The sequence below is a fragment of the Cheilinus undulatus genome, linkage group 1, assembly GCF_018320785.1.
Source record: "Cheilinus undulatus linkage group 1, ASM1832078v1, whole genome shotgun sequence".
Classification (NCBI taxonomy): Eukaryota; Metazoa; Chordata; class Actinopteri; order Labriformes; family Labridae; genus Cheilinus; species Cheilinus undulatus.
The window spans coordinates 5,170,923-5,191,664 of record NC_054865.1 but is presented as its reverse complement, the minus strand read 5'-3'; the positions used below and the strand labels follow the sequence as shown (position 1 = coordinate 5,191,664).

General features: G+C 41.2%; 1 protein-coding gene across 1 annotated transcript in view; it reads left to right on the top strand.

The window, feature by feature from the left end:
- Positions 1-12,290, top strand: part of plekhg4 (pleckstrin homology domain containing, family G (with RhoGef domain) member 4) — a 124,914-nt gene extending 112,624 nt beyond the window's left edge. The window contains exons 15-26 of the mRNA XM_041790051.1: positions 1,339-2,285; positions 2,919-3,168; positions 5,156-5,245; positions 5,483-5,707; positions 5,783-5,953; positions 6,355-6,535; positions 8,017-8,133; positions 9,216-9,357; positions 9,451-9,551; positions 9,830-10,020; positions 10,106-10,167; positions 11,913-12,290. Coding sequence (XP_041645985.1) covers positions 1,339-2,285; positions 2,919-3,168; positions 5,156-5,245; positions 5,483-5,707; positions 5,783-5,953; positions 6,355-6,535; positions 8,017-8,133; positions 9,216-9,357; positions 9,451-9,551; positions 9,830-10,020; positions 10,106-10,144 — 2,454 coding nt within the window. The 3' untranslated portion in view covers positions 10,145-10,167; positions 11,913-12,290. The remainder of the gene's footprint in view (positions 1-1,338; positions 2,286-2,918; positions 3,169-5,155; positions 5,246-5,482; positions 5,708-5,782; positions 5,954-6,354; positions 6,536-8,016; positions 8,134-9,215; positions 9,358-9,450; positions 9,552-9,829; positions 10,021-10,105; positions 10,168-11,912) is intronic.
- Positions 12,291-20,742: the final 8,452 nt, after the last annotated feature.

Below are 20,742 nucleotides of genomic sequence, written 5' to 3'. Positions count from 1 at the left end.
AGCACATGAAGCAGAAATGAAGCGTGTTAGAGAAAGATCATCACCTTTCTTGGAGAGGAGGTTTATTTTGATAAGGGAGCCTTTTGAGGAAACTAAAGCTGTATTTTCAATAGAACAACTCATAGTCTGATTATGATCTTACTAAAGCTTTAAGTGAGATGTTAAACCCAGGACTAAGTCTGTGTAGAGGTCTGATGTGCAGCAGCTGTGACTGGCTGCCATATTAGTGCTGCAACCATAAGAGGTCTCTGTGCTTCGTGCTGCAAAACGAATAAACACAAATTAACAAACATAACTTCATGAAACTATTTATGAGTTCCAGTCTTTGGACAAAAGGATTTAATCTAATTTGCGATTGCTGGTAATTGCTCAGCTCTATTTCAGATCACAGTGCAATGTCTGTGTTTTAATGGGTTTAAGGTGAAATGTGTCAAAGATCCAAAGATCCTGTACCATTTTAATTTAAATATTTTATTTTGATTACGGTTGATCCAAAGCATTTTATGAACAAACGTGATTCATCAATCAGATTTAGATGTGCCCTCAGAGCTTGCAGACTATTTTAATTGAGTTTACTTCTGCATTCTGCTCCTCTAAAGGTTTGTTGGTCTATATTTTAAAATCAAAATGAGATGTTATGAAGTCGTATGCAACTTTTTGTTCAAAGAATATTTTGAATGGTGCTGTACAATTAATTTAATTGCAATTGCAATGCCAGGCTGTGCAATCATGTAATCACATACAAGGCTTCAGGTACACTTCACTAAAGGGGTATGCATAAGACACTGTTATTATCATGATATGACCCCTGACATTCCCATGAAGGAGGCTTTAAAAATGTTTATGAATGTTGTTATTAAGTGTCATTTGGTCAGTTATGTCAGCTTTAAAGCAATGAATCAAGAGCATACCCCTTTCTACTCACACCACTACACCAGTGGTCATCTCAAATCAAGAGTGGACGTTTTTATTGTACCTATCACTCTGTCTGGTTGCCCTGCAGCTTTTCCCTTTCCTGCAGAGCCACATAAGTAAAAACTGGATCTTACCCCACTCTCCTCTGTTGTTTTCAGTCTCTATGCTAGGTTAAGACTGTTGGCTGCAGCCTTACCTTACTGCAGTACAAAGAAGCATAAAGGGGTTAAACAGTATCAACTTTGCATTAAGCAGCAGGATCACTGCTTGGATGTATGAATCAGGCTTAAAGATTTGTGTGTGTAGAGCATGCAGGGCTGAATGTTGCTGATTGGTCAAACTGCGGCATACCTGAGACAGTTCCTGAAGCCACACCTCCTTGTCATCATCTAAAGCTCGCTTTTTCTCTCTGTGTGTCTGCAGGCCTATGGCTGGGCTTTGGAGGGTATGCGTCACCTAGCTGGTGTCAGCATGGAGGACTGCACACTGCCAGAAAAATGCCAGTCTGTGATTGGCTGCCTGGAGGACTACCAGCGCCAGCACCCACCAATCCCAGATAGACGTTTTCAGGAGATGAAGGCGTTGGCGGAGGAGCTGAGGGGTGACCGAGGCCTCCGTCAATGGAGCTTTGCTTGGTCTAAATGTCAGGAGACCAAGAAGATGTTTGACAGGAAGATGGAGGCGGCGCTCAGGACAAGAGACTCCGCCCATAGACACCGATCTGACTCTAACCTCAGCAGAAGCTCCACCTCCTCTAGAAAATCACTGTCAGGACTTTTGGGGGTCTTTGATAAGTCCCCCTCATTGTCCTCCTGTCCAGCTGAGGAGGAAAAGTCCTCGCCTCCTCGCAGCACTTCATCCTCCCTTCTCTTCAACACCTCCTCGTCAGTCACTTCCTCCAACACCACCCCGCAGAGCACCCCGCTTCTCCAGCGCCTCTTCCGCAGCCCTTCCTCTGAGGAGTCGTCGGACCAGGTGGATATCTGCTCCTCTAGTCCTAGCCTCCCTCGCCTCGGCTCATGCCACAGCTTCACTCCCTCCTTAGCCTCCTCTCCCTCCACCAGCTCCTCGTCCTTCTCCTCCAGCAGACGGCAGCAGCTGAGGAAAACTCAGAGCTTTGACTGTCCCTCCACCCCAGAGTCGTCACGGTACGGGCCGAATCCCAGGGCTCTCAGTGAGCCCGTACGCAGAGGAAACACAGGCGTGTTCATCCGGGGTCTGGAGGTCAGTAGCTCAGAGGCAGCTGACCGCACCCTTTGCCCCAGGACGGCTGCTCACGGGTGGGCTGGACAGGGACTGCGCAGCCCTGGGACACCCAGCAACCCCAGGACCAATGGTAGTCCAGCATCAGAGTCCAGACCCAGAGGGAGGTGGGTAACAACAACTCCAGGGATGTATAAAGACCAGATTCACAATGAGACAAGTTAGAACTCGCTACTGCATGCAACAGACCACTCTACTACTTTCTAAAAGCTGACCTGGTCACGCCCCTGTGATCACCCTCACAGTCACTCAATTTAGAGTGATTTATTCCTGTAACATTAATAAATCACCCTCACAGTCACTGAATTTATAGTGATTTATTCCTGTAACATTAATACCACATATTATGGGCTGAGAGCTGTCAACATGAGCCTTGCTCAACAGTCCTGCCCTATACTTAGGAAAGGTTTATGTTGCCATTGATTGGTTGATAGCTATATGTGGCAGTGCAATTTTACAGCACATATGAACGTGGACATGCTTTGCTTTGCTAGCTCAGTCTTGTTATTCTTTGCTGAGAATATTTAATTTAACACAGAAAATGTAGCATTTGCATTCTTGAGTTTTTTATTTATTATGAATCAGGCAACATCATCAGACGTCTTTATTTGACAGCTGCAACTGTCACCAGTGATGTTCTGAAATGGTCTTGTTGCAAATGTTTGGTCTGACCTGGACTAAAGATAATCGATAATGTCCCGTACTTGTCCTGAGTGTCCATAAATGATGTGTTTCTACAGTAAGCTGAGGCACGTTGTGGAAGAGATGGTGACCACGGAGAGGGAGTACGTCCGCTCTTTGAGTTACATCATCCGTCACTACTTCCCCATGATGGACCGAGCCGACCTTCCTCAGGACCTGCGGGGAAAACGCACCGTTGTGTTTGGAAATCTGGAGAAGCTTCTGGACTTCCACAGTCAGTTCTTCCTGAAAGAGTTGGAGGCGTGCTGGAAACATCCGCTCAGAGTGCCACACTGTTTCCTCAGACATGTATGACATTTTAATACCCATATTCATTCATTAATTCATTCATGTATTCTTTATTGATCATAAAACCTTCTGCCTATGTGTTTAATTTAAATCAATTTATTAGTTCTCTTTAACCCAGAACAGAGAGCTAACAGCTTTAAGTCCTCCAAGAAATACAAGGTGTACCTTTTCCTGAACTTGATTAAAGGACTCACACATTTTTGTAAAACTGCAATGAAGCATAAACTTGGTAAAACATCTGAAAATAAAAAAAATGAAAAATAAGGCACAATATAAAGCACTAATCACACAGGGTTAGTAATACCTGAGGACCTCTGATAATTTATGAATTACCCCCTGACTTTAGTGCTTAGTACACTGCACTCACACAGGATAAGCAAAGTCTGTAATACAATCCGATTGTTCTGCATGAAATCAGCAATAATTACACTCAGCGAATTTTTATCTCTAAGTTCCACACAAAAAATGCATCAAGGTTGCGTCCATCAGCTGTGTGTATCTGCAGCTGATCAGACAGAGAAGAAGAGAGGAGAGAAATACAGGCTCTGTAATGTCCCTCCTCTTAATGTATGAATGAGTGAGACTTATCATGCTAAATATGAACCTCAACTGTCATCTTTTAACAGTTTTCTGTTGTGATTTTCTTTATTCTTTTAATTTTGGATCATTGTGCACCAGCAACAACCATCCTTGCTCAGATCAGCTGTTTAGCCGAATCACTGAATGTTTAGTGGCACATTTCACCACATAAATTATGTTATGAATGAAAAGTACCGTTTGATAATACTGATGTAAGATCAGGCACAGGAAAAAAAAGTTTTGGATATAAAGAGAGCAGCAGTATGTGCATGTAACTAGAGTGTAAATGAATGAATTAAGCAAAGTAAATACATTTGTAAACATAAACTGAATGAGAAGCGCTATAGATAGTGTGAGTTTGTCAAAACTTTGTTTACAGCGTCATGCTTGGCCTTTATTTATTCTTTTTTTTTTTGTCAGAAAAAAAACAGAAAAAGCTGCACAAATCACTAGAAAAAAATTCCACCATGGTTTACAGAGATGCCAATTTGGACAGGATTAGTGTTACCTGTTGACCTCTGTGCTGGAGTATGGTAGGTAATTTGCCCTGGAATTTTTACTTAGCATATTACAGACATGGTTCGTTTTCACAGGATTAAAAACACAGATGTCGATTATTACTAACAACTAGAGGTCCCCAGGTAATACTAATCCCGTACAAATAGAGCTTTAGACTACAATAAGCCAGATCAACATGCTCATTTTTACTGCTAGTTTACCCATCAGCTTGCTATGTGTTCACTAAATTCCAATGTCATCTGTATTTAATGAAAATCTTAAATTAAAATTTTACGATAAACATGTCTGAATGTCAGCAGTTTAAAGGATTACTCATTTAAGCGAAACTCCAGTTTTGTTTTCATTTAGTGTCTCAGAACTAATTTTCCCTGCTAGTCTGGCAGAAATGTTACTCTCTCTTCAGTGACAATAAAACGTATTACAGTTGTGGAATAACTGGATTTGGTCCATCCATGAGCTCTTTATACATTTCTGCCATTGTTTCTCAGGTATGGCCATGCTACATCTTCTTCCCCTCTTTCAGTACCCCCCCACCCCACCACCCCCCTTCTGGTCGTGAACATATCTATGACTATGTCATTTTAATTTTGAGCATGTGCAAAGTGGATGTGCTAAATCAATGCAGGGAGTGCGAGCAGCCATTATGTATATGCCCGCTGGCTTATTCAGCTGCTAGTACATTTCCTACCTAACATTTCCCATGCTCACAATTATCTTCAACATCAATGAGGCAGTCATCTGGAGACAAAACTTAACTTAGTGGTTTTACTAACAGAGATCAGAGTTTAGGACTTTGGTGCTGTTGCCTTAATAAATGAAATAAGAAACGTGTTTTAAAGGAGACTGAAATGTTGAGTTAATGTGTTTTCTTTGTTGTTGTGTTTTACAGCAGGAGCAGTTCAGTCTGTACGCTCTGTACAGCAAGAACAAACCAAAGTCTGATGCTCTGCTTGCGCTGCACGGACACTCCTTCTTCAGGGTGAGAACTCGTCATTTTGACTCCTCACTGTGTCTCTTTTTATCGTATTAATGAAAAAGTCTGGTCAACTTTCCTATATTTCAATGTTATGCTAAACCTTCTTAAAAATTTTCTCCTTTGTCTCTCCCTCCTCTTCCTTGCCTGCCCCTCTCTGATGCCACAATCCTTTCTCTTTCTTAAATCATATCCCTCTCCTCTCTCTGCTCCTTCCTCACCCTCCTCCTCCTCGTCATGCAGAGGAAGCAGGTAGAGTTGGGAGATAAGATGGATCTGTCTTCCTACCTGTTGAAGCCCGTTCAGAGGATGAGTAAATATGCTCTGCTCCTCACTGACCTCATGAAGGAGGTGGGCTTAGCTCAGGAGACAGAGCTTGCTGCACTACAGGCCGCCACCAACATGGTCAAGTTCCAGCTTCGCCACGGCAACGACCTGTTAGCAATGGACGCTATCCGAGACTGTGACGTAAGTTAGAATTCCTTCTCCCCCTCCTCCTCCTCTTCACAGATGTATGACTTACCCTCTCCCCCCTCCCCCCAGGTGAACCTGAAGGAGCAGGGTCAGCTGATACGTCAGGACGAGTTCACTGTCTGGATGGGGAGGAGGAAATGCCAGCGTCACGTCTTCCTGTTTGAGGAGCTCGTTCTCTTCAGTAAACCCAAAAAGATGGAGGGAGGGCTGGACGTCTTCATCTACAAACAATCTTTCAAGGTAAAATTATAAACTTTAAGAGGGATGGACGACCTAACGACTCTCTAACCTTATCCACTTAGAATTCCTATCACTTAGAACTCAACAGCCTTATTCCCATTAACCAAACACCCCCAACAGTTCACACCTGCAATAAACCTCTGAACTTGAAGTCAGAATCACACTTTAAAGACTCCTTTTGGTGCAGCAGTGAAGAACAGATGGTAGAGCAGGCCCCCCCGTGTACAGATAGTATAGTCCTTGTAACTATTTTTGCAGGTTAAACTCTGGGTCTTGATGCATGCCTATCTTAAGCTTTCCTATCTAATAACCGATAAAAGACCCAGAAATAATCTTTAAATTCTCCTTTGTTGGGCACATGTAAAGGTCAGACTCAGACTGAGATCTTTTTTCTCCTTCAGACAGCAGACATCGGTTTGACAGAGTCGACGGGGGACAACGGGCTCCGTTTTGAGATCTGGTTCAGGAGGAGGACATCCAAGAACCAGACATTCATCCTTCAGGCTAACACAGCTGAGGTTAAACACGTCTGGACGAGTGACATCGCCCAGATCCTGTGGACTCAGGCTACCAAGAATAAAGGTAGACGCCACACTCCTGATTGCCCTCTGCCCCCATCAAACACTCATGTTTCTTTCTCCTCTCTCCTTACCTTACTGCACTACTTCTCCTCTCTTCGTTGGCCTCCTGCTGCCCAGCCTTGATTTAAAGATGCACCGTTATACATTTAAAAAAAAATAGAATGCTACTTTTCATCTCGATTTTCTGCAGCATAATTATCTAGTTAGGTTAAAGCACTTTGGGTGAAGTCTGACTCAAACTACAGAGCCTTTTTGGTAGCTCACGACTGTACATGTCCGGCTCAGTGACTGTGTGTGAGTTCGTTTAAGAGGAGGGGGGTGAATTTCTATCAGTCTGTTGCTTTGTACGTGCACAAAAACCCCTGGGGCAAAGAAAAGAAAAATGGGGACTTGTATAATGTCATTCTGGTAAAAAAAAAAAGATAAGGACCATGTGCTTTCCTATTGGTGTCAGGATTCGCATCATTGACGTCAGGTCAGGGTGTCAAAGTAGAATACAATGCAAGAAAGATTCACCACATACACCAGCCACCTTATTAGGTACAACCCTTTTGCCCTTAGAACTGCCTTGATTCTTCATGGCACATTTTAACAAGTTGTTGGGAACATTCCTCAGAGATTCTGGTCCACACTGACATAATAGTGTCACACAGTTGCTGCAGATCTGTCGACTACACATCCATGATGTAAATCTCCCATTTCACCACATTCCAAAGGTGCCCTATCAAATTGAGAGAAGGCAGGATGGGTCCTTTCATGTTGCTTACACCAAATTCTGACCCTACCATCTGAATGTTGAGGCTGAGACTGAGACTCATCAGACTAGGGAAGGTTTTACCAATCTTCTATTGTCCGATTTTGGTGAGCCCATGTGAACCGTAGCCCCAGTTTCCTGTTCTTAGCTGTCAGGAGTGGCATGCAGTGTGGTCTTCTGCTGTTGTAGCCCCTCTGCTTCTGCATTCAGAGATGGTATTCTGCTTACCTTGGTTGTTACGAGTGGTTATTTGAGTTATTGTTGCCTTTCTATTGTCTTGAACCAGTCTGCCCATTCTCCTCTGACATCAGCAAGGCATTTTTGTCCACACAACTGCCGCTCACTGGATATTTTCTCTTTTTCAGACCATTCTCTGTAAACCCTAGAGATGGTTGTGTGTGAAAATCCCAGTAGATCAGCAGTTTCTGAAATACTCAGACCAGCCCAACAACCATGCCACTTTCATAGTCACTTAAATCCCCTTTTTTCCCCATTCTGATGCTGGGTTTGAACTTCAACAAGTCATCTTGACCTCATCTACGTGTCTAAATGCATGGAGTTGCTGCCATGTGATTGGCTGATTAGCTATTTGTGTTAACAAGCATTTGAACAGGTGTACCTAATAAAGTGGCCAGTGAGTATACAGCCCACTGGTCAACCTCAGATGTTTTTAAATATGCTTTTTGACTACAAATTCACTGAAGATAATTTCTGTGTGTGTGTTTCAGAGATGCGTCTGAAGGAGATGGTGTCGATGGGAGTGGGAAACAAACCTTTTTTGGACATCCAGCCGAGTGATGCAGCCATCAGCGATCGAGCCGTTCACTACATCATGAAGAGCAGAGGTTATACACTTTAAAGAAAGTTCCCAGTCTAGTAAAAGATGAAATGTAATGCAGTCAGTTATTAACATTTCATTTCAAGTTATTTTATTAATTTAGAACAATGTTTAGCTTGGCAAATTTTTAGAGTCCACTCTGAAATTCTACTTAGATCAGCATCTCCTCAGCATGGAAGTCAATCTGTTACAGTGCTTGTTGAACTTTAGACACAGACTTTTCAGCCTAGCTGATAAGGTAAATGTTTGGTGACTTCCTCACATGAACACAAAGGTAAGCTGCATTACTTCATTTGCAAAACAGCATAACTCAAAAACAGTATGGAGACTGGTGGGGACATGTTTACAGTTACACAGAAATATTCACTTCTTAGGCTGGACTGTTTTAGTTTTGACTGCATTGGCCATGTGAGAGGGAAGGTAAAATGAAGAATAATGCAGTGTTGTGCTATAGAGGGGTGTAGCTCAGATGTGAGAGTTGCCTGTCTCCCAGAAGTGACGTGGGACTATCAGACAGAGCGTTAATAAAGGAAGGGTCCCAATCGCTACGCCTGTGATGTCCTGGCTCTTGCTGCCCCTGATCTACATTTTTGGGTTGAGGAGCCCAGCACGGGACCGTGTGTTAGGGAAGGTACTATCAGCAATGTCTCTACCTGCAGCTTCATGTACAGAGCCTGGGACTGCTGAAGCTGGCAAAGCTTTGACAGCTAAAGGCCATGTGTTAGGTTATTTAGCTTATTTGTAGCTGGTAGGGGCATAATTGAGATCAGAGGTCTGGCTGAGTGTCTATCCTCTCATTAGGGCAAAAATATCTTTAACTGGCTTCAAATGTTAGTCAGACTTCCACAGAAAGGAACGTGCTTTTGTTTGGGCATGATGTGATGCCATGGTAGTCTGACATTTTCCTGTAGAAGTAAATAAAAATGATCTCGCCTGAACATCCAGATAGAAAACAAGATGGTTTCAGTGAGCTCTTATTTGTTTGTTTGCTGAACTGTATATTACATCGAATGTGTTCTATATTTATGTATTAACTCGTAATATCAGATCTGATCAGCTGATGGTTAAAATGTCTCTGTGTTTGTTCAGGTGCCAGAACGCGAGCGTCCATTGCGGTCTCTGTGTTTGATCACTCCAACCCGTTCAAGCGAGGAGCAGTGACCTCTGACACCGCAGCCTCTGGACCGTCTTCATCCAGCCTGCTGGGGCCGCTTAACCTGCACATGTACAGGTACTGTACACAAAGATATCTGTCCCATGTTTTTCTGTCCACTTCATTTAAATACCATCATTTTAAACTTATCTGCTCCTTCTCCTCCTTCAGTCAAACCCTGTCCTCATCTCCTGCTGCTGAAAGCTCCTTCATCAACCCTTGTATCGAGGAGGACGAGCAGGAGCATGAGACCAGCAGTCAGCCCTCCATGAGTACGGAAACACAAACCCTGACAACTGTTTATGACAGATTAGAAACATAAGGGGGGCATATCCAGACCTTTAGCTCACATTTAAACTGTCTGATTAAAGGTTGGCTTCTTTTTTAGCATGTTAAAGATGTCTCGTGGAAAGCCCACCAAACCCCTTGTTGCTGTAGTCTGATTTATTAATACATTTATCTTGCCTTGGTGTCTGCATTTCCCATAATGCACCTGTACTGTGAGTATTGTGAAATCCCGTGAAATGGTTCTCTTCTCTTCTTCTCTCAGCCACAGAGAGTTCAGGCTCGTCGTCTCGCTGTCTCTCAGGCTCCACCGGGTCCGACAGTGGCTGCGTCTCCTCCCACCTCCAGGAGGCGCTTCAGGAGGAGCCCAGCCCCCCCAGCCAGCCTTCCTCCTCTTCCTCCTCCTCCTCCTACTCCTCCAACAAACAGCACCTCAACAGCCAGTACATTTCAGCTGTGAGTGAGAAAACATAGGTCAGATCAGTGCTTTTTTCTGTGGTTGGTCCAGATGTTAACTCTCCATCTGTCTGTCTGTCTGCAGAAAACTGCTCCAGTTATCAGCCCAGCCACCATTGTGTGACTGCTGACCAGATGGACTGGACTGTAAGTGAACGCATCAAATGTGATCTTTATAAGCAACCTGACAGTAAAATGTGCACATAGTGTTGGCACTGTAGGATGAGTGAATGAAGCAGCAGCAGGGTGGCAATCCAAGTTTTTTTTTGTTTATGACCCTTTCTGTATACATAATATCTAGACATTCTGTCATTAAAAAAAAAAACAAAAAACTAAATTTAGGTGTCACGAAGTTTATTTTCTTCATCATGCTTCCAGTTTTCATGGTGGTTCATATGTTGAAACCTCTGATCTGATGGCTCATTTTTAGGCTTTTTATTAAGGAGCTTTGTATGGACTGGTTATGGGTGAATGTTGGCATGTAGAGGGTGGAATAGGTGGCAGATACTACTGCTTCACTATGAATTAGAATGTCATGAAAAGTTTATTTTTCTGGAATGTGAAACTTGCACATATTCTAGATTTATAAGTGAAATATTTCAGTGTTATTACAAAGTAGTATTTCAAAATATTAGAATATTGTGGAAAAAGTCCAATTTACAAAGGTTTATTAGCCTTTATTCTCTGGTTCAGTACACACAACTACAATCACGGGGAAGACTGCTGACATGACAGCTGTCCAGAAGACAATCACTGACACCCTCCACAAAGAGGGTACGCCACAGAAGGTCACTGCTGAAAGAGCAGGCTGTTCTCAGAGGCTGTATCAGAGCAGATTCAACAGGGATGAGCTCAGCCTGCAGAGGATTTTCAAACAAAGCAGATTCAAGAACTTAGTGGAGTTTCATAAGGAGTGGACTGAGACTGGAGTCAGTGGATTAAGAGCCACAGCCACAGACTGGTCTAGGAAATGGACTACAAGTGTCTAGCAACTCATGGACCACAGACAGCATCAGCATCTCCCCTGGGCTATGGAGAGAAAGAACTGGACCGTTGCTCGGTGGTCCAAAGTCCTGTTTTCAGATTCAAGTCAATGTTGCATTTCCTTTGGGGGTCAAGGTACTTAAAATCCAGTGTCTTCAGTCTCCAGAGTCAGTGATGGTTTTGGGTCCATGTCATCTGCTGTTGTTGGTCCACTGGTCTTCATCAAGCCTAGAACCAACACTGTCAGCCATTTATCTGGAGATTTCAGAGACCTCTGTGCTTCTGTCTGCTGAGAAGCTTTATGGAGATACTGATTTTCTTTTCCAGCAGGACTTGGCACCTTCCTACACCCACAGTGAAGCCAAACCTACCAGAAACTGGTTTGCTGACTGTGGTGTTACTGTGTTTGATTGACCAGCCAGCTTGTCTGACCTGAACCCCTTAGAGATCACCAGAATGTTGTCAAGAGGAAGATGAGAGACTCAACAATGCAGAGGAGCTGAGGCTGCTATCAGAGCAACTGGGGCTTCATAACAGCCCAGCAGTGCCACAGACTGATTAGCTCCATGCCACGTCTCATTGGTGCATTAAAAAACTTCTGTATAAATCAGGCTTTATCCTCTGTGTGGATGAACTTTAGGTCTGTGAACTTCTTCTGGCTTGTAAAATACCAAGTCATGCATCCCTTAAGAATTACTCACCCTCTTGAGTTTAATTTCCACTCCCTACCTGACACAGTTGCAGACTAGCTCATGCTGACTAGTCACAGAAACTTGATCCAGAAACTGTTCAGCTCACCTTTAAAAAAATTGGTGAATTTTACTGGAGTTTTGTGCATGTGTGAATTTTTCTCTAACACACCAAACATGTCATTGAAGACATCTCTCTGTTTCTCTGTGTCTCTTCAGGTCCGTCAGCTTCGTGCTGCAGTTTGGAGTTTCCTCAGATTTGAATCAGCGATGTTTGATTGTGTCACATGTTTGGATCAGTTGTGTTCATGTTGATGAGCTCCACTAGTTTTTGTCCTGTAAATAATGACTGTTAGAGTTTAATAAATCCTCTCTCTGTCTCTAGTTTGACTCCTCACAGCTGCTGTCTGTTTGTAGTTCTGATTTAGCTTCAGTTCGTCAGCAGCTCGTCCCGGCTGTGAGGAGTTCAGTTTGTGTCTGAGCTGTTCCACGATCAGCTGGATGACATGTACATGTGTGTAAATAAAACCACAGCTGAGTGTCTGCTGTCACTTTTCTTACTTGAATAATAATAAACATGAGTTTGTTTCAAACTGATGAAGACTGAGGTTTGTAATGTCTCTTCAACACAACAGGTCACACCTTACCATTCACACACTGATGGCTGCTATAGAGAGTAGCCATCAGTATTAACTAATGCCATCCATACCCTGTCACTGATGAAGAGGGAGCAATTTAGGGTTTATTATCTCTCACATCAACTCTACTCACTGAGCCACAGCCACCCAAATATCCTGCTACTCCCACAACACAAATACAAAGGTATGGACCCAGCTCAGGAAGAACACCAAAAACTAGGTGCAAAGGTGATGTGGGAGGAGCATTACAATGACGGAAAGATAGCTGGATAGGCCATCAGTACTAGCTAATTACATTCATATGAATCCATACCTATTTACCCCCTCCAACAATGTAGCTGGGATACATGTCTTACCCCAGGGAAACACCAACATGAAAAACCACATTGGCCAGACTGTCTTTTGAAAATGCCTCGGTGATGTCAGAGGAGAATTGGCAGACTGGTTCAAAATGATAGAAACTTGTTGTTGCAGAATACCAACTCTGAACACAGCACATCAATCCTTGAAGCGGATGAGCTACAGCAGCAGAAGACCACACTAAGTGTCCCTCCTGTCAGCTGAGAACAGGAAACTGGGGCTACAGTTCACACAGGCTCACCAAAACTGGACAGTAGATTAGAAAAATGTGCCTGGTCTGATGAGTCTTGATTTCAGCCGTGACAATCAGCTTGTAAGGTCAGAATTTGGTGTAAACAACATGAAAGCATGGATCCATCCTGCCTTGTATCAATAGTTCAGGTTGCTGGTGGTGGTGTAATGATGTGGGAGAGATTTTCTTGACTCTGACCGGACCATTCAGTGTAATTTAAGACCAATAGATCATTATGAGCACCTGAAAGTAAATCAGTGAATCAAACTTTTAACCTAATGGTCCTCAGAGAGACAGCAAATTCTCACATATAAATTTTCAATCAGCAAAAGCTTTATTTATATACATGTTTTTCACACTTATGAATGTCAGGCATCTTTGATAATAATTCTTTTACCTACAGGTGAGCAGGACTGCACCTTCACCTGACCATTATCCTGGACCATATCCATCAAAGAGCAACAGCAGTAACTCTGCTTCCACCTACAGGCAGAGAATAGAAACTACAGCTCTATATACACTTAGTGTGTGTTGTAAAGCAGAATGGTTAATGGCGTGTCACCAGTTAATTCAACATTTCAACGATGACATCAGTTACTCAAGGAAAAATAAAGAAAAAGGCGACATGAGTTGAAACTTCTGACTGATTTGACCAGCTTCTGAGATTAACTTGCAGCTCAGCAAACTACTGGTAGCATGAATGATTTACAGAGATAAATAGTCTTTTAAATGTGTATTATAGTGCCAATGAAGATGCCTGACTAAAGAGCAACAAGTGGCAGTAGCTCATTAATTGTACTTGTGATCCCAAAACACAATGCTCCAAGGAATTACCCACAGCTGGGTCTTTGGCCACTCAAAACCCTTCAAAAGCAGGTATTTGTTTTTAAAGTTTGGTAGAGGGAGCCTCCCCTAGGAGAAAGTAATGTTTTCTAAAACACTAGACATGTTCAGCATTGGTCGATCTCAGTAATGGATGGTCAGTATTCAGGATGATCTTCATGATCAGGAATTAAACAGATGTCATAAATTTAACACCAGAGAAATCAGACAAAGACATTGTAGAAAAGATGTTTATTGGACAATCAGCTGATACTGCAATGACATCACAGAGCAGGAAATGGAAGACGAGTATAATAAGGCAAAGTCAACGCAGAGGGATGATGAGAGCGGCCTTCATCTTTTTTTACTTCACTTTAAGGGACCATAAAGAAACTTCTGGGAGGTCATAGCTTATTTTCTAATAACGAATGAAAACATCTGGCTCATGGGTTCAGAGCCGTCATGTGTCTTTTATCCATTGTAAATAAATGGCTTCATTATAAAAGTGACTAAATCTGGCATTTTAATCCCAGATATGTTATCTGAAAGTCTTCCTGCAGCTCTGATCAGATCTGAAGAACAGAAGATGATTAGAATAATGATTATTTTGTATTTGCATAGTGATATCATATCAAAGTTACAAAGTGCTGCAAATAATAGAAAATATACCAACACAAAGATAATAATGTATAGTTCACAGGCTCCAGAAACACCTTTGATTATTGTCACTGATAATTTCACTTCATAATCTGCTGATTTCTCTAAAAACCAAGGCTGTATGTGTTCATGTGCTTTTCCGTCAGTTTTATACTATTTGTCGGGGTGTGAAACATCAAATATCAAACCATGAGTGGTAAGAGAATGCACATAAACAGACAAACAGCTCTGTTTAGGGCTCCATCAATCAAAAGTACATAAAGATTAAATAAAAAAAAAAAGTCATTCATAAGGAACCTGAAATTTTAAGACACAAGTAAAAAATAAAACAGTTCTCATTTCATTTCAGAGAAGTAAGTACTGACCCATGGAGTGGTTATGTTCTGAAACCATGATTATTTGTTAGAGCAGTGGTTCTCAAACGGTGGTTCTGGACCCAATATCGGTTTCCAGTCGGTCATGAATGTGTCTAGAAATAAACAAACTGAGGCAGAAAGTCTATGAAGTATGAGGCCCTTAAAGGCCCTTAGAGGCCCTTAAAGACAAACATCCATTGATTTATTTTAGCCCATTTTGTCTGGAAGACAAGCAACTTTTCAGATATTTCCTTGAGATCTTGACTGATTTATCTCATTGTATTACAAAGCTGCTTATCCCTAACCCTGCATTACTCATGGACTGGCCAGATCAGTCAGTCACCAGGCAGATCGATTTTAGATTCAGAAAACTTAACTGTTGTGACAGAAAATGGTCACAACAGTCAGTAAAGTTTTCTAAATCTATTTTGCAAAGCCTCTAAAATACTTTCCCAGCTGGAGAATGGTTGCCCATAAGTGCCAGCTGAAGAGAGAGGCGGTGGCTGCAGACGTTGTTTAGTAGAAGTGACTGCAGGGATGTAAACAGCGGCTGCCAGAGAAGAGATTAGCATTGATGCAGCTATAGCAGGAGTTTGATCAGAACTGAACATTTCTTTGATAAAAGAAGAGCAAAGAATCACACTGAAAGTTTGTCTTGGTGGAAAACAAGTTTGAGCTCAGGTAAGGTTTTCACATAATAATGTATTCAGTACTCAAGATCTCTCGCTAACGTTAGTTTATGTTACAATGATAAATGGAGTCAAATAATGTGTGCCTGCATGTCCTCTCAGGGCTCCTGTAATGATGTAAACATGATGGTTTCGTCTTTGTTCTGTCATGTTTTGTCCCGTCTAAGATCCGGACTGGGTCCTGAGACTAGACCAGTTGAGAACCACTGAGTTAAAGCACCTGTTTAATCTAACACACAGAGAACATGTGTGAACATGTGAAAGTGCAGCTGGAGGCGAGGTTAGAAAAGTAATACTGCTGCAGTGAGTCCGTAAACAACATGAGCAGTAGAAAGACGTTCCTATGAAGGTGCCAGAGAAATCACCAGAACCAAGGCATCAGAGAGACCGCCTGACCCAGACCAGAAATCCCGTTATCAGCACATGACAAAGAAAAGCTACAGCAAAGACTTGCTGTAGCTTTAAATAAAGGACTTCATAAATGAAAGAGTACATTATTCAACATTTTTCTTGATTATTTTTATCATAAAAATCTGACCAGTTGAGGCTTGAATAAGCTTTAGAATAATCCAACTACTGCCTGGTGGTATTACTCCTCTGTGAGGTAAACAGTCACTGGACAGTCTAAGTACAGTGGTGGGTCAAGGAGAAGGGCTGGTTTTCACCTTGACCTGCTATCTCCTAAGTTTACTGAATTTTCCATGAGTTTTTGCCAAGTTTGAGTTAACGTGTTCACAGGAATGGCCTGGATAGATGAGCAGACAGAAACCAACAATCACCCTAAAAATAACCTTCTTATTTACCTTATGAATCATCCATTTGTAGTTTTTTCAAATAATGAAGGCAAAATAGTCCATTATGTGACAAGACAACTTTCTAGTGACGATACAGACGGAAACTAGCAACATAGTCATGGATGTAAACAAGCTTTTCTGGTAGGCTACAGGCTGGCTACATCTGGACAATTTTCAAATCTTTATCAATTTTAAAAACAAGTGAGAGCACTGACCTAAGTACAGTTTTGAATGATATTACTTTAAATACTCCAAACCAACACTAGATGATTTAGACAGACCACACACCTGCTGTCTGTTACACAGTGATGATTTAACAATCACATATCAGCCTCTGCAATCTCTGCCCATGCCTTTTCCTGCTCTACCTTCAGTGGCATGTCTTGTGTGAGACGTTATAAGGCACTCGTATTGTTGCCGTAATTCTACAAGCTGGTATAGCTGTGTTTGTGTTCACCGTTGTGTCTATTAGCTGTGTCAGCACATGTCTTGTAAGTGACCCCCACCAGTCAGCGCAATGTCATTGGATACCAAGAGTTTTCCATTGGAGGCAGCCTGATCTGGAATCACAAATATCAAACAGTCCAAAAATGGTCCAGTGTAGCCAGCCGTAGGCAGTGATGAGCGATATTTGGTCAAATCTGTTCAAAAAACACTAATAAAGTTCACTCCAAAGTTTCTGCCCATAAAGCCTTTACTAAAAACCCACTTCATCACTTCATACATGCACACATACACTGGTGATATACATTTGCATTAAAATGATGCATTGGTCATTCAAAATAATACAAGGCATTATTCAATCCCCATCATTTAGTCTTACTTTTTCATCCTTAGCTTTGTCGATTTTTAATTAAAACTTGCTAAACCTCCAGCTACTTAAATAAAGCTTTTTCAAATGGTCAATTTATGTACTAACTTTTTGAATAAGAACATTTATTTTCAATCATCCGTTCATCAGATGAAAGATTTTCTATTTTTAGTTTACAAATCTATCATTTGAAAGCAAATGTAGTTGATCTGCCGTGGCTTTTTCCAACAAATTAATGTCTTTATAATGACAGAGTCTACAAGTCAAATATTTCAGGTAACAGAGCAGTGAGTGTGGACGGACTGAAGCTGCACATGAATAATAATGTTTTAAGACAATAGAAAACCTTGAGATCTCTACAAAAATAAGAATTCAAACAAGCTTTGATATAAACCTTCTGAATATGTTCAAAAATAATGGACACAGTGCTGCTGTTAAAGACAGTCGAGTGGTTGTTTCCAAAGATGAAATACAAAAATAAAGAAAAGGCATCAATAACTTCTTCAGTAACAAACCAGAGTCTGTCTGCTGCAGCTGACCATGAACTCATCGTGTCAGTTCAATATTTCCACAGACTTCATCCTGTCAGAAAGTTCAAAAATATTAAACTGTAATCTCATTGAGGCTGATTTTGGATTTGATAGTACAGATTATTTTAACTGTTATCTCAACACAACCAGCAGCACAAGATCTTTGAGGAACAAACGGGCCAGAGCAGAAAAAGGTTTGTATCAATCAGGATGATATGATCAGTTTCTGATCAGATGTGTGCTTGTCAGTATTTCATACGCAGCGGTAAAATCCTCTCATCAATCATTCGTTCTCTGCTGTTTCACTGAAACACGAGCAAAGGAAACTAGAACACAGTGACGACAGACTGTATGAGAAGAGGAAGTAGCCTTTGGACAACCTCTTATCCAACTTACAGTGTTAATAGCTAGTGTTAAGTCTTCCTTAAGTATTACTGGACATATTTGGTAAACTATGGTTAAACTGTGTCAATACTCATGGCACATGGAAACCAAGATGGAAACACCTGTATGATGACAAAAACTAGGATGTGTGCTGTTAAACAGTTACATTTATTTATCAAATTAGATGGCACAAGCTGTATGAGTCAGTAAAACTAATAACCCATAAACATGGGATTGAAATCCTAATGCTCTTTTAAACTGTAATGAACCTCCCACCACTAGAGGCCGCTGTAGCTCCATGGCTTAATGGCCTTCCTTCAGAGATTTCCTCTGGCACTTCACCAAATTTAAGAAGCTTAGCAGTTAGCACGTAGTAGGAACAGCAGGGTATGATAGTTTTCTTAGTAGAAAATGGAAATAAAATAGTATATAGGCTGTCGAGGGTTATACTCATGTATGATTACTCAACCAAAGTGAAAAGAGGCCACATTTTAAAACACAATATGCACAATATTAATCTGTAAAGAGGTACCAAGGCTGGCAGAGTTAGCTGCTAATGTTAGCCATGCTCCACCGAGTATACCAGGCTCATATAGCCACTAACACAGGAACCCTGTGATGAATTTGACTGTTTTCTGAGTCTTTCCCCTCTTTAGATTAGTCAGTTAAAGGCAGTTTAAATAGGCAATTAGCCGAATGAGGCAATTGATGCCTGGGAATGTCCTTAACAAAAACCGTCCCTTATAAGTCCGAAAACCAACAGAGGCTGATGTGGACTAACTACACAACTATGTCAATGTTTCTACGAAAACTGCCCAGATAACCTTTATTTATAGAACATTTAATGTGGAAAACAATTCTTAGGTTGACTAACCCTCTGGTTCTTTTCCAGTCTCCTAACATTAAGGCCATTAGAGACAAAAATGCAGATTTCCAAAAACTGCAATTAAATATTCTTTTTTTCTAACAGCTTGTTGTTGATGAAATCTTGTAATCCACTTTAGTGCTGACCAACATTTTAACATTTTTCCCTTAAAGATGTTGTATTGATTGGAATGTACGAACCAATAAAAGACAATCCAGTAGCTACTTCCACCTCTTCTATAGTCTATGACAAACATTCATCTTATTTTCTAAGAAAGGCTCAACAAGTCTGTGACTGACTCAGATCTGATCCCGACACATTTTCCTCAAACACGATCAGTCTGAAAAACACAAACAACCCCAGAAAAAAGTAGTTTTCTGGAGTCAGGCGCAACAGTAACACTGACTAGAGTGTTTGTGTTCATAGCAGGCATAAACAGTGCTCTTCCTATTTTAAAAACAGAAAAACAAGCTCCTGATCCAATGACAGACTGAAGAGAGAACCATAGAGGTAAAAGGTTTTGAGGCTGACAGCAGAAAGACTCTGATCTGACCAGGAGAACGAGCTGCAGAGATGATCAACAAACATGCAGCAGCTCTCAGCGCTTCACACTGTTACAACAGCATCCTAAACATTACACAGCACATATACTGTCTGTACCAGCCACTATATTAGGTACACCTGTTCAACTGCTCATTCATGCAAAGATCTACTCAGCCAATCACATTGCAGCAAACAATGCTTCTAGCCATGGAGACGTGGTTGAGACAATGTGCTGGGGTTCAAATTGAGCATCAGGATAGAGAAAAAATGGGATTTAAAACTCTTTGATCATGCCATGGTTGTGGTTTCATGTTGTTTATGCTAAATTTAAACCCCGTTATTCAATGAAATCAAGACTCTACAGTTTTCCAACCTTTTATTGCCTAATTCCAGCCAATTATCAGCTGACAGGAGAAGCACTTAGCGTGTCTTATGCTTTAAGGTTCAACGTGGTTTGCATTCAGTGATGCTTTCCTGCATACCTCAATAGTACAGGGTGGTTATGGGAGTTATTGTTGCTTCTATAACTTCCAGAAAGTCTGGTACTTCTCCTTTTGCCATCAAAAAGACATTTTCACCCAGAGATCTGCAGCTCACTGGATCTTTTCTCTTTTTCTCTCCATTCTTTGTAAATCCAATGCACTTAGAAAAAAAAATCTAATTTAAGATGTTTTAAGACCTTTTTTAAGACCTAAACTGAGAAAGGTTAATACCACTTTTTGCATAGTAAATGATCATCCTGATACACAAGACAAGGGCTGAATTTTCTCAATTAATGATCTGTTTAAAAAATGTCAAATGGTGTAGTGCAAAATAATTTTTTTGACACCCAAACTCCCAAATTTGAAGATTTCTAGAAAATTTGTTGAGTCTATTCTATCAATATGTCATATGGTGATATTTATCGTTATCGTGCAGGTGTGCTGAGCTGATTCTAAGCAGTCTGACTATTAAAAAGCAGGATAATGCTTTTTGTCAGGGAAGACCTGTTAAACTAATAGAATATTTTTTTTAGTGGGCAACCTGGTAGCCCAGATGTTTGAGAACTGGATCAGTGTCTCACAACAGAATAGAATTTAATAAATCAGTAAACGGGTCTGGAGTCATCCCCAGAAAACTTGGTACATCCAACATTGAATTCCCTGGATTATGTTGAAAATTTATGCAACAATTTGTTGAGGAAGGGGTGTCTGTTTGGCTCAGTGGGTACAGCAGGCATTCATATACAGAGCTTTTAGACCTCAGTGTACCAGTGTTAATTCTGGCAGCTATTTTAAATTTTAGTCTTAGTCTTTTGATTAAATTTCTTTTAGTTTTAGTCACGTTTTAGTCATTTCTACTCTTTTTAGTTCTAGTCTAGTTTTAGTC